The 13,309-nt window shown below is 45.8% G+C and overlaps 1 protein-coding gene across 1 annotated transcript in view; it reads left to right on the forward strand.

The window, feature by feature from the left end:
• Nucleotides 1-13,309, forward strand: part of LOC103209211 (SV2 related protein) — a 106,027-nt gene that overhangs the window by 47,905 nt on the left and 44,813 nt on the right. Inside the window, exon 6 of the mRNA XM_007955001.1 lies at nt 9,936-10,060. Within this exon, the coding sequence (XP_007953192.1) occupies nt 9,936-10,060 (125 nt within the window). The remainder of the gene's footprint in view (nt 1-9,935; nt 10,061-13,309) is intronic.

Consider the following 13,309-nt stretch of genomic DNA (forward strand, 5'->3'; position numbering starts at 1 on the left):
GCTGGGGCAGCCTCAACAAACACCAGGCAAGCTTAGTAGATAAGACCCCAGTTTCTTGCCCTACGTGGGTCATCTCTCAATTGCAGTCCATGAGGGCACCTGTCTATGAGTGCACTCTGAAATGTCTGCCTTCCTCCCCCACCTCCCTCCCCACTCCCCTCACACTGCTTCCCAGGATCACTACCTAAATAGATGATTTGAACTAGAATTCTTGTCCTGGAGTCTGTTCTAGGGAAGCCCAGGCTGAAACATGACATGAAGTGGATCTGCAAACAAGATGGGAATTTGCATGGTCTGGAATGCCAGTGGGCTCTCACTGTTTTTCTTGTTTGTTACCTTCCTGGCCTGGATGGTCCACTGCCTCGTTTATGTTGCACTTATTTTTGCTAGACTATGCTTGACAAGTCTGAGATTCTTGCAGCATGAAGCCACAGTCCTCCAAACTGTTAAACTTGGATCTTAAGGAAGAAATTCCAGTTTCTGTCAAGTCCGTCTGACTCCATCTCTGTAAATTCGGGCGGGGTTTATGACCCTGCTCAGGGCCTAGCCACCACTCCAGCAGTGCACCTTCTGAACCACTATACTCTCTGACTGCTTTCTTCAGCTCTTTCCTGGACTTTCCCCCCAATAGCTGGCAGTTTCTCCAGAGATTGGTTGTATAGTAGTTACATACCTGGGCCCTGGAGTCTGGCGGACCTGGGTTCAGTCCCAACTCTGCCATTCTTGGCTGTGTGACCCTGGGTAAATGAATTGAACTCTCTGAACATCAACTTCCTCAAATGTGTAAAGAAGAAAATAATAGAACCTATATATTTGAGGGTTAATTGAGGTCATGGGTGTGAATTGCTTTATATAATGCTGGGTACATCACAGACATGTGACACATATTAACTGCATTGCAATTGTAGCATTTCTAACAAGTTTCCAGATGATACTGATGCTGCTGGTCCAGGGACCACACTTTGAGAACCATTGGTTTAGACTAAGCAGAATTGCACTGGACAACTCTGCTGCAAGGTACCTTTTTAAAGTGTTAAAAAGCAAAGATGTCACTTTGAAGACTAAGGTGCACCTAAGCTAAGCCATGGTATTTTCAATTGCCTCATATGTATGTAAAAGTTGGACAGTGAATAAGGAAGACCAAAGAAGAACTGATGTCTTTGAATTGTGGTGTTGGCAAAGAATACTGAAAGTATCATGGGCTAGTGGAAGAACAAACAAATGTGTCCTAGAGGAAGTGCAGCCAGAATGTGCCTTAGAAGTGAGAGTGACCAGAGTTCATCTCTTGTACTTTGGTCATGTTGTCAGAAGGGACAGGGACCAGTCCCTGGAGAAGGATATTATGCTTGGTAAAGTAGAGAGCAAAAAGGGGAAGACCCTCATTGAGATGGATTGACACAATGGCTGCAATGATGGGCTCAAGCAAGGCAAGGGTTTTGAGGATGGTGTAGGGCTGGGCAGTGTTTTGTTCTGTTGTACATGGGGTCACTATGAGTCAGTGCTGACTCGACAATGCCTAAGAACAACATCAACAATCACAATTGACTCCTGGAGCTGGGAATGGGCAGATACCTAAACCAACTTAGAATTCTGCTGGGACGGAAGAAGGAGGGTATAGAGACTGGGTGGACTACAGGCAAAGTCCCCTACAAACGGTACGTCATGGACTGAAAATAAAGAGGTGCCTTGTGTGCAGCAAACACAACACACACTCATTCGATCCCCATAAAAGCCAACAAAGTAGGGACTGTTATCACTTATTTTACAGATGAGGAAACTGAGGCACAGAGAGTGGGCACTTGCCCAAGACCACACAGTTTAGATGTCATAGAACAGAGTCTTGTCCCCAGCTCTTAGTCTAAAACTCTTGCTTTAACCATGATGCTAGTGGCCAGAATCTGTAGGTCTCGATCAATATGTGTAAACTCAATGAATCAATGAATGCTTGACCAGTGTTTTAGCGGAAGTAGACTCCAGCTACAGCCTGTCCTACTGTTACTGAACAGGAAGCACATGGGCCAGCAGACACCCGGAGATGCTGACTGATAATGGCCAAGAACGAGATGTGGCAGGTCCAGAGTCTGCAACATTTGCAAACGAACTCCAGCCATCAAAGCTCAGAGAATCTTGGTAGGTTAACAGGTGGGAGAGGTCCATTGGAAAGACCTCTCCAGGCCTCCCAAGAGAGTCAAAGCTGTTTCCTCCTCCCTATTAACCTGAGAGGGGATTCTCTGGGCTTAGCTTGGAGCTCTGTAGACTCGGCCCCCATCCACCTTCCCACCAACTTCCTGTTTCTGGAGAGTATGAGTGATTTTCTGGTTGGAAGGATGGCAGGAAGGGAGGGTAAGAAAGGAAAGATAGAAGAAGGAAAAGAAATAAAACAATACCACTTTATTTTATAAGATAAAACAGAACCACTTCCTTTGTGGAGCTGAGCAGCAATTGCTCCCAGCTGCTCTGAGGCCAAACCTAACATTAGTCTTTGAAATTCATTGCCATTGGGTGGAAAATCTGTATTGTGGCCTTTAAAATAATCACAGGAAAAAGCAATGCTGAGGTCTTCATGTAACTTCTTCCTAAGCAGACTTGCTGTAGGAGTGGATGACATACTCCTCTGTCTCTCTGGCTAAAACTTTTTTTTTTTTTTTTGGTTGCTGGGACAAACATGCACACACAAAAAATGCAGAAACTCATTGTGATAGTTGGAGCTGTGTGTCAGCTTGGCTGGACCACAGTTCTGGGTGGTTTAAGCAGTTGTGATGTGGTCATTCCCATGATGGGATCACAGATGTATATGTTTTGAGCACCAAACTGTTGAAAGGGAGTTTCCCCAGGGGTATGGCCTGCTTCCAGTATATTTATGGACATCCTGGGAAAAGAGACATTCTTCTGTGGATCGGGATTCTGTTGTGCTGCCTACAACTCTCCGTGAGCAAACAATCCACCATTCGGCTGGAGATCTTGGATTCGTCATTCATTAGAATCAACAGCCAGTACACTGCCTGCCAACCTTGAGATCCTTAGCCCCTGCAGCTGTGTGAGTTGGGAAAAGTCTTTGGCTTGATGTTTGATCCAAGAACTCTGGACTTGCCAGCTTCTATAAGTGTGTGAGCCATTTTCCTAAGATAAATTTATCTTTCTCTCTATAAAAGCTTTATTGGTTTTGTTTCTCTAGAGAACCCAGTCTAACACACTCATAATGAAGAACTTTGATGAATCCTGAAGTCTGGTACCCAGTAGCTCGATCACGAAGCAGTGAGGAATACAAGGGGAAAAGCCAAAGCCAAACTACCTTATGTTGGCGTCAGGATCTACCACTGGTCGACTAAAGCAAATTGCTTCTCTCTCTTGAGCCTCAGCTTCCATATTTATATCAGGAGGAGGCTGGGTTAGGTAATAACTACTGTTTATCAAGTGCCCCCAAATTGAAGGGCAAATGAGTTTTTGTTCCTTGTGTCTAGTCTAATTGTTTAGAAGGGGCTCCCAGGAACATGGGTTTGAAGATTCAGAAGGCTCAGTGGATGAGTGTTGTAATTGATTAGTGATGTCTGCCATGGGCATAGACTCAGAGGAGTGCTGGGTGACTTTATTAAGTTCCACAAGGGAAGAGGCCATGCCAGTTTTGCTCACTGGTGTGTTCCCAGCACCTGACACTGTATGTGGGTCCTAGTAGATACACAATAAATACTGATTGAGTGACTGAGCTGAGATGAATGAGAATCAAATCTCCTTGTTTCCACTTTCTTCTCTCCAACAACTGACTTCACTGATGAACAATCTTTGTTTTCTAGAAAATTATGAGGGTCAATGGCTTAGGATCCCGAGTCTCTTGGAAGAGTGTTTATTCTACCAATAAAACCCAAAACACCCAAACCCGCTGCCATCAAGTTGATTCCAACTCATAGCGACCCCCTTTGGGTTTCTGAGGCAGTAAATCTTAATGGAAGTAGATTGCCCCGTCTTCCTTCTGGAGAGTGGCTGATGGGCTTGAACTGCCAACCTGCTGGTTAGCGGTCAAATACCTTAGGCACTGCACAACTAAAGGCAGTACATATGGCATTCCCAGCTCTATAAAATATAGAGAGTTTCATGTTTATGATGAGCCTTGCAGGAGAAAGCCATAGGCATGGATTTTAAAAGGACTGTTAGGTGGGTTTTACTGAATTTTGTGAATTATAGCCAGCCTTTGGTGCCCTCTAGAACAGTGATTCTCAACAGAGAGTGATCTTGTCCTACAGGGCACTTGTCAATGCCTAGAGACATTTGTGGTTGTCACAACTTGCAGGGAGTGCTACTGGCTTTGAGCAGATAAAAGCCAGGGATTCCCCAAACGTCCCACAATGCACAGAAGAGCCCCTACCACAGAGAATGACCTGGGAGCTCTGTGGCACAGTAGTTAGGCACTCCGCTGCAAGCCAAAAGGTCGGTGGTTGGGACTCACCAGCTGCTCCACAGGAGAAAGATCTGGCAATCTGCTTCCAGAAAGATTACAGCCTTGGAAACCTCATGGGGTAGTTCTGCTCTGTCCTACACAGTCGCTATGAGTCAGAATCGACTCAGTGGTGGGAGCAAATGTTAGTAGGGCCAAGACTGAGCAATCTGGCCCTAGAGTCCTAGAGTGAATGCACAGACAATGCCAAGTCATAGTACTGTGAAGAGTTGGTTTTTCATGATCTTCCTCTATCCCTTGAGACTGCTCAGCCCTAGTTTTAATATTTACCTAAGGGGCTCATTTGGGCTAAGGAGATAATATAGCATCGTTGTGAAAAGCATGAGGAGCTCTGGTAGTGTAGTGCCTAAGGCACTTGACTGCTAACCAGAAGGCGGGCGGTTCAAACCCACCAGCCACTCCTTGGAAGGAAGGTTGGGAAATCTACTTCCATAGTGATACTGCCTCAGAAACCCAAGGAGGGGTCGCTATGAGTTGGGTCCAACTCGACGGCACATAACAACAACAACAACATGAAAAGCATAAGCTCTGAAGCCAAATTTTATGGGTTCAAATCTCAGCTTCCCCACTTACAGGCTGCATGACCTTGAGCAAGTCACTTTACCTCCCTGTGCCTCAGTTTTCCCATCTGTAAATGAGATCATAACCACCTTTCCTATAGAACTCCTATGAGGGGTCAATGGGCCATTGCATAGAAAGCTCTTGGCACAGAGGAAGCACTTCATAAATGCCTATTATTATTCCTATAATTTGCCACACTCATGGTGCAAAGAAATGCCAAGGCCATTGTTAAAATGCAGGTGTGTCTGGTGCCAGAATCCACCTCCTTAACCCTGACCTTGACTGCTGTAAGACATTACTGAGTTATGTAACCCAGAATTGAGTCAATCAGTTGAACATTCATCATCAGAAATAGAAGAGCTTGGGGAGCTGCCTATAAGGTCCTTCTCCAGGTCTACTGATGGTCCTGCTGAACTTTACACCCAGATGAAGCTGGTGAGAAGCCAGAGAGAAGAGTGCATACCCACCCCCACTCCCCAGATTGCAGAGCCTTTTCTTCCTCAGCTTGGAGTTCTGACCCAACATTTCAGAGATTGGAGCGTGTTCTAATTATAAAGCCTCCCTGAAACTCCTTCAGGAACATGAGGTGAGCTGGGCAGCTAGCAAGCCTCGGCGAGTGTGGAATCTCCTCTCAGCTTCTTGATCTGCCAGCTGGGAGGGGCCTGTGAATGCATCTGCTGTGTGACTTTGCAAGGGAATCACACATGAGGTTAGGGCTCAGGGGGCCACTCTGGTTCCTACATAAGTTTCTACAGCAGCTGTTGGTAGTTATTCTCCATGATGAGACTGGCAATCTATTCATGGTGGGATCTACCACAAGCCGCTGAGTAGCTGCTTTGGGTATGTGGTCTGCTTCCCATATATAAGGAGCAGCTTTGGGAAGGGTCTCTAGCTTATGGCACCTTGAACCCTGCATGTAGCCATGTCGTTGTTCAGCAGCCTGCCATGATGTTCTGCCGACCTTGAGACTTACAATGGACTTAAATTGATGGCTTGCCGTGTGGTTTGGTAACATCGGGACAGTGCCTTTTTACTTGTCAACCTTGGGCTTGGCAGCCTCAGCAGCCAGCAGCTGTCTGATTGAAGAAAAGCCTCTAGCTTCAGTGGGCCGGGAGCTGGAGGCAGAGCTGAAGCCCAAGGCTGAGGGGCTTTCATACAGCCCCTAGAGCCTGGCACTTTGAACTTGGACTTGGACTTGGACTAGCCTCTCGAACTGTAAGAGAATAAACTCTTATTTGTTAAGGCCATCCCATTTGTGGTATATTCTTATCAGAGTGGCACTAGGTAACCTGAACAATCAGTATCTCTAGTATGTGACACACAGCAGGCACTCAATACATACATGTTGAGTGAATAATTGAATCAGTAAATGAATGAATGAATAATGCATATCATGCTCTCTAGTGTCTGGCACACAGGGGTGTTCAATAAACGTATGTTGAATGAATGGGTGAAGGAATGAAAGAATGAGTTAACAATCGATAAAGGCCAGGACCAATGTGAGGAATGGTGAGGACTCTAGTTAGTGAGAACCCTGGAGGCCTGTGGGACATTTCTGCAGAGTCCCAGGGCAGCGTTTGGATAGAGCATGCTGGCTGTGCCTGGCCTTCACAACGGCTATGACAGTACGCAGGAGGAAGATTTATGGCCTTGGAAACCCAGTGGGGGTCTCTATGCGTTGGAATTGACTCAGTGGCAGTGAGATGAAGCTGAGAGAGATGAACCAGAGAGAAGAGCGCGTACCCACCCCCACCCCCCAGATTGCACAGCCTTTTCTTCCCCGGCCTGCAATTCTGGCCCAACCTCTGAGAGATGGAGCGGGTTCTAATTATAAAGCTTCCTTGGAACTCCTTCAGGAACATGGGGTGAGCTGGGCAGCTAGCTTCAAATGTGTGCCTAGTCCTCACTTTCTGGGCAGCAGCCGTAGTCAGAGCCAGCTGCGATCTGCTGTGACCTGGCAGCGTGGATCAGTGTGCCTGTCTTTGCCTGGGATCCCCCCGGCTCTAACCTCACCGGGATGACATAGCCTCCAGGCAGCCCCTTGAGGGGGCCTTAGGCTCCACGCCCCAGTCTGTCTCCCTTCTTCCCTCCTCCTCTCCTGTTCTCCTGCTGTTTTTCTTCTTTCATTTTCTCTGTTGTGAATTATGCCTTGAGTCTGATTTAAGATTCCTTGAGTTACAAGGAAGAAAATCCCTATCCAGTAGCTTAAACTGAAAGGAGGGAATTAACTAGATGTGTGGCAGGTACCAATTTCACAGTTATAGTCTTAAGGATACAGAAAAGTTGCTTTATTATTATTAGACTAAATCCATGGTTTCCAAAACTTTGGTAATTCCATTCCCACCTGTTCTCTTATGCACTTTAAATACACACACATACACACACATATATGTATGTGTGTGTGTACACATATATACGTACATACATACGTATGTATGTATGTATGTATGTACTGCTGCTGTTAGGTGCCATCAAGTCGTTTCTGACTCCTAGCGACCCTAGAACAACAGAGGGAAACACTGCCCAGTCCTGTGCCAGCCCCACTATCCCCACTATATTTGAGCCCATCATAGCAGCCGCTGTGTCAATCCATCTCGTTGAGGGCCTTCCTCTTTTTCATTGACATTCCACTTTACCGAGCATGATATCCTTCTCCATAGAATGGTCCCTTCTGACAATATGAGCGAAGTAGGTGAGACGAAGTCTTGCCATTCTTGCTTCCAAGGAGCATTCCGGCTGCACTTCCTCCAGGAGAGATCTGTTAGTTCTATTAGCAGTCTGTGGTACCTTCTGCATTCTTCACCAACACCACAATTCAAAAGCATCAACTCTTCTTCAGTCTTCCTTATTCATTTGTCCAGCATGTTTGGCTTTTAGTTTTGGAGTAGGTGTCAGAGTTTAAGATTTGAAAGCTAACATCAATGGTTTGACCTTTTTCCTCTGAAATGTCCCCAGGAGGCCAGCGCATGAACTCAGCCTCAGAGGTGTGACAGAGCCCTGCAAGAGTGAGACCTTCCCCAGAACTCATGGTGCATGTTGAAAATTCCTGTAAAATGTACATTCTATTCCATAGTACGTTTGGTGTTGGTTATGATAGAAAAGTCATTTTTTAAACTACATTCATGTTTAATCTTTTCTCAGATCTTTAAGTGGAATGAACACTCCAGGAATATGCCCCATATTTATCTTGCAGGGCTGTGTCCCTCAACAGGTCTCAACCTATGGCCCCTTTATATAAAGTATGCCATAAAAGGAGCTCTGGTGGTACAGTGGTTAAGGCATTTGGTCGCTAACCAAATGGTTGGCGGTTCAAACCCGCCTACCCGCTGCTGCGTGGCAGAAAGATGAGGCAGCATGCCCTCTGGGGCAGTTTTACTCTGTCCTATAGGGTCACTGGGAGTCGGAATCGCCTTGATGGCAGTGGGCTTTTGGGTTTATGTCATAAAATAAATTGTTGTTGTTGTTACATGGCATCAAGTTGGACCCGACTCCTAGCGACCCCTCCTTGGGTTTCTGAGGTAGTATCACTACGGAAGTAGATTGCCCAACCTTCCTTCCGAGGAGTGGCTGGTGGGTTTGAACCACCAGCCTTCTGGTTAGCAGTCAAGTGCCTTAGGCACTACACTACCAGAGCTCCTAAATAAATTAATAGTGCTTGCTTAGTATCTGGAAATAAATAAACTCACATAATTTAAATGAAAAGATCAATGCTCATGCCCTATGACATGAGGGAAAAATTTAAAAAGAAGGTAATAAAATATATTTTCTCTTTAATAAGCCAAATGTTCCCACACAACTATACCTAGATGATAAGAGGAAGTCATCAATATTTGCCTCTGATTACAAATACATTTGGATTTAATTAATTTAATGAAGTTTTTTTTTTTTTTTTAAATAAAGGAGCTCTAGTGGTATGGTGGTTAAAGTATTCATCCGCTAACCAGAAGGTCAGTGCTTCAAACCCACCAGTCAGTCCTCTGGAGAAAGATGAAGCAGTCTTCTGTAAAGACTGACAGCCTTGGAAAGCCTATGGGACAGTTCTGTTTTGTCCTGTAGGGTCGCTGTGAGTCAGAATTGACTCAATGGCAGTAGGTTGGGTTTTCTTTATAGCTGATATTTTGAAACAAGGTATAAATAGGTACATTCACATGTAACATCCCAGTGAAGGCAGACTATCAGAGTGTCCCAGCCATGACTCAGATACCACAAATGGTGTTGGCATTAGCAACATGGTTTCCTGAAATGGCGAAAAGCTTTGCAAAGTTCCAGATCCAACAAAGCATAGTCTTTCTTTGATTTACATGAGAATTGGATTCCTGGAAAATTATCTATTCACATTATGCAAAAAAAAATTGTTTATATGAAAAACAGAGTAAAGGTTTCGGTGCAGAGAACTCTAAACTGTTTTCGGATGCAGGACTGTGGGATGGGCATTAGAGATGGTGCTGGATGTAGGACAAATCTTTATTGTAGCTCATGCACTGGGGGGTGTCTGACATCTCTGGGCCCTGTCCATGAAGTGGCAATTGTTGTGACAACCTGAAATGCCCCACAATTTTGCACTCACCCCCCCCTTTGAGTGCCCAGGTCACCCCTGGAAGTGGCCTCGTTGTGACTGTTGGCTGCCATCAAGCTGATTCCAACTCATGGCGACCCCATGTTACAGACTAGAACTGTGCCATAGGGTTTTCTTGGCTGGAATCATTATAGAAGCAGATCACCAAGCCTTTCTTCCACAGCACTGGTACTTCCAGGTGGGTTCAAAACACCAACCTTTAGATAAACAGTTGAGCATAAACTCTTTGTGCCATGTAGAGACCTTGTGGCTGCCTCCCTGTCGGTGGCTTTAAATGTGGGTGCAGGGGCCACCGTACCTGGAGGCGCTGCAGAAGCCCTTGTGACTTGGTGTCATCCTTCTTCACAGGGGCTGAAGGTCAGCGTGCTGTGGACCCTGTACTATGGCATCCTCAGTGCATTCGCGCCTGTGTACAGCTGGATCCTGGTGCTCCGGGGCCTGGTGGGCTTCGGGATCGGAGGGATCCCCCAGTCGTAAGTAAACACCCAGCAGCCCTCGGACCAGGCCTCCAGTCAGATCTGTGCATGCATGACTGCAAAGGTGGCTACACTGTGGCTCCTAAGAGGCAGCAATGAACTGTAATGTCTCCAGACCAAACCTGTTGCCATCAAGTTGATTCTGACTCAGCGATCCTAGAGGACAGAGGAGAACTGCCCACAGGGTTTCCAATCTTAAAGAAAGCAGATTGCTCATCTTTCTCCCATGGAGCAGCTAATGGGTTTGAACCTCTGATCTCTACTTGGCAGCTGAGAGTGTCACCATTGCACTAAAACTAGACAAAGAACACCCAAGTAAGAGCAGACTATTTATTCAGAGCTTGCAATAACAAGATAGTCAACCACCTTCACTTGTGTTTGACAGAGACTCAAAGGTAGGCAGGAGAGTAGAAACACTTTATGGTGGGGAAAAAAAATGGTAACTTCAAGTGTGCCCCGATGGGAGGCTGTTGGCATGGGGAAGCTGGAGACAGGCTAACTAGAAGAGGGCATTTTATGGGACTAACAACAACATAGTGGTGGTGGTTGTTAGTTACTATCAAGTCAATTCCAACTCATGGTGACCAATGTGTACAGAATCAAACTGCTCCATAGAGTTTTCAGGGCTGTGACTTTTTGGAAGGAGATTGCCAGGCCTGTCTCCCAAGGTACCTGTGGGTAAGTTCGAAACACCAACCCTTTGGCTAGTAATCAAGTCATCAAGTGCTTAACCATTTACATCACTCAGGGACTCCTATATGATTGATGGGAAAAAAGAAAAAAAAACAAAACTCACTGCCATCGAGTTGCATCCAACTCATAGCGACCCTTCCTTGGGTTTCCGAGGCAGTATCGCTACGGAAGTAGATTGCTTAATCTTCTTTCTGAGGAGTGGCTGGTGGGTTTGAACCGCCAGCCTCCTGGTTAGCAGTCAAGAGCTTATTTTGTCTTCTCTGATTGGTCCTAAATTGGAAGTGGAGACAAAAATTAAGGAAGCTGTCAGTTATCAAGTCCTGGCCATTTGAGGCCCATTGATACAAGGACTATTGCTGGGTTTTCTGCCCTGGTAGCTGCAGAGAGTGGTTTGTCTTCCTGGCTGGCTGTTGTAGGTAGTGGGCCCGCATCCTATTTTTATATATGATCTGGCCATTGTCCAGTTGTTCATTCAGACTCTCCCAGAAAATGTTTTCATCATAAGTATTATGATGGTTAATCCTAACAACAAAGCCTCTCAAGGGCTGGAAGGTCGTAAAAGTAAAATAATGAGAAAACTAATAGTTGATTGACCATGTTTACACATCACAGCAGCCCCAGAGGGTGTATGTTCTTGGATTGTCACAGTCTGCATCTTACTCTTGGGAAAACTTATGCTCAGTGGCAAAATTATTTGCCCAAGTCATACAGTGTGTAAGTGGAATGAGGCGTCTATGACATCTGTGCTTTTAACAACTACAAATGGTGCCTTTCACACCCTCCTATCCTAAACACAAGATAGGAGGTAATGCTAACCATAACAGAGTTTTTTTTGTTTTTAATTTTTCAAGGTAGTTAGAGTTTTTAGAGTTGTAGGAAGAGGGTTTGGGGAAAACTTCCCAAGTGAGTGGCATTTGTGCTGGGCCTAAAGGAGGAACTAAGGAGCTCTGGTGGCTCAGTGCCTAAGACATTTGACTGCCAACCAGAAGGTAGGCAGTTCAAACCCACCAGTTGCTCCACAGAAGGAAGATGGGGCAATCTACTTCTGTAAAGATTTACTGCCTTGGAAACCCAATGGGGGTCGCTATGATTCGGAATTGACTCCATGGCAGTGAGTAAAGCAGGGTTTGGCAAACTACAGCCTGTGGGCCAAATCTGGCCCCCTGCTTGTTTTTGTAAATAAAGCTTTATTGGAACACAGCCACACCTATTCATTTATGTATTGTCTATGACTGCTTTAGCCCTACAGTAGCAGTGTTGAGTAGTGGGGTTGGCTCAGACCCAGCAAGCAGGAAAGGCAAACCAATATCCAGATCATGTGCCATTCCAGACAAAATGAGTCACTCACTGCTCCTTCTAAAATCAAAGGGGTCCAATGTCAATAACCTGCCACCAAGTGACTTGGGATGGTTTCATGCTCAGCATTGGTCTCTGTTGCTGGTGGAATGGTTCTTTGGCAGCAGAAGTAACTAGATAAGCCTTGGTGAATGGGCATCTGGTCATTGCACCAGTACAGTTCCTGCCCTCAGAGAGTCAACAGTCCAGTGATTGACTTCTTGAACCTGCTTTAGACTGATCAGGAGATATGGAGAGAGCTCTGACAGTGCAGTGGCTAAGGCATTTGTCTGCCAACTGAAAGGTCAGTAGTTCAAACCCACTAGCTGCTCTGTGGGAGAAAGATGAGGCAGTCTGCTTCTGTAAAGATTTATAGCCTTGGAGACCCTATGGGGCAGTTCTACTCTGTTCTATAGGGTCACTATGAGTCAGAATCAACTTGATGGCAGTGGGTCTAGTTTTTTGTTTAGGAGAGATGGTCTAGAAGGTTAATGTTAATTCTGAAGTAGTGTGGCTAGACTGTGGGCTCTGAAACCTGGTGACCTGGGTTTGGATCCCGGCTCAGTCACATCATAGCTGTGTGACTTTGAGCACCACAACAGCTGCCCTAGGGTTCTCAGCATGGGCTTTGAGGACAAAGGGGGTTGCCCTGAGTCAGAGTCTACTCAACAACAGTGGAAGTCCCTGGGTGATGCAAACAGTTTGTCCTCAGTTTCCTTATCTGTAAAATGGGATAATAATGGACTTATTTTATGGAGCCAATGAATATTAAATGGAAACACATTAAAGTGTTCAGAACAGTGCCCATTGGAGTCCACCAATAAATCTCAGCAAGCATCTGAGTTGCCAAGGGCTTGGGTAAGAACCTTGAGGGACAGTGCGTCATAGTGGAAAGAACAAATGGCGAGGAGAGGTGATGTGACTACATGGTTCCCCAGACTTCTCCTGCCACTCAGTTGCCCTCAAGCCCTCTCTCCTTGTTCATGATTGATTCCCCCACGACCCTGCACAGTAGGCAGCTGGTACACAGCCCCAGCTCTGGGATGGGCTTAAGAACCACTGAAGCTTGAGAGAGATCTGGCAAGATGGCGGACTAGGCAGAAAGACTGCACAGACCCTCTTCAACACAAAAAAGGGAAACCAATTAACACAGACACAGGAGATAATCTTGGACCCCTGAGCCTTGAAGGGAAGGATATAGAAGTGGACTAAACCCCA

The sequence above is a fragment of the Orycteropus afer genome, unplaced genomic scaffold (genome assembly GCF_000298275.1).
Source record: "Orycteropus afer afer isolate SDZICR_OR568_19922 unplaced genomic scaffold, OryAfe1.0 scaffold00487, whole genome shotgun sequence".
NCBI lineage: Eukaryota > Metazoa > Chordata > Mammalia > Tubulidentata > Orycteropodidae > Orycteropus > Orycteropus afer.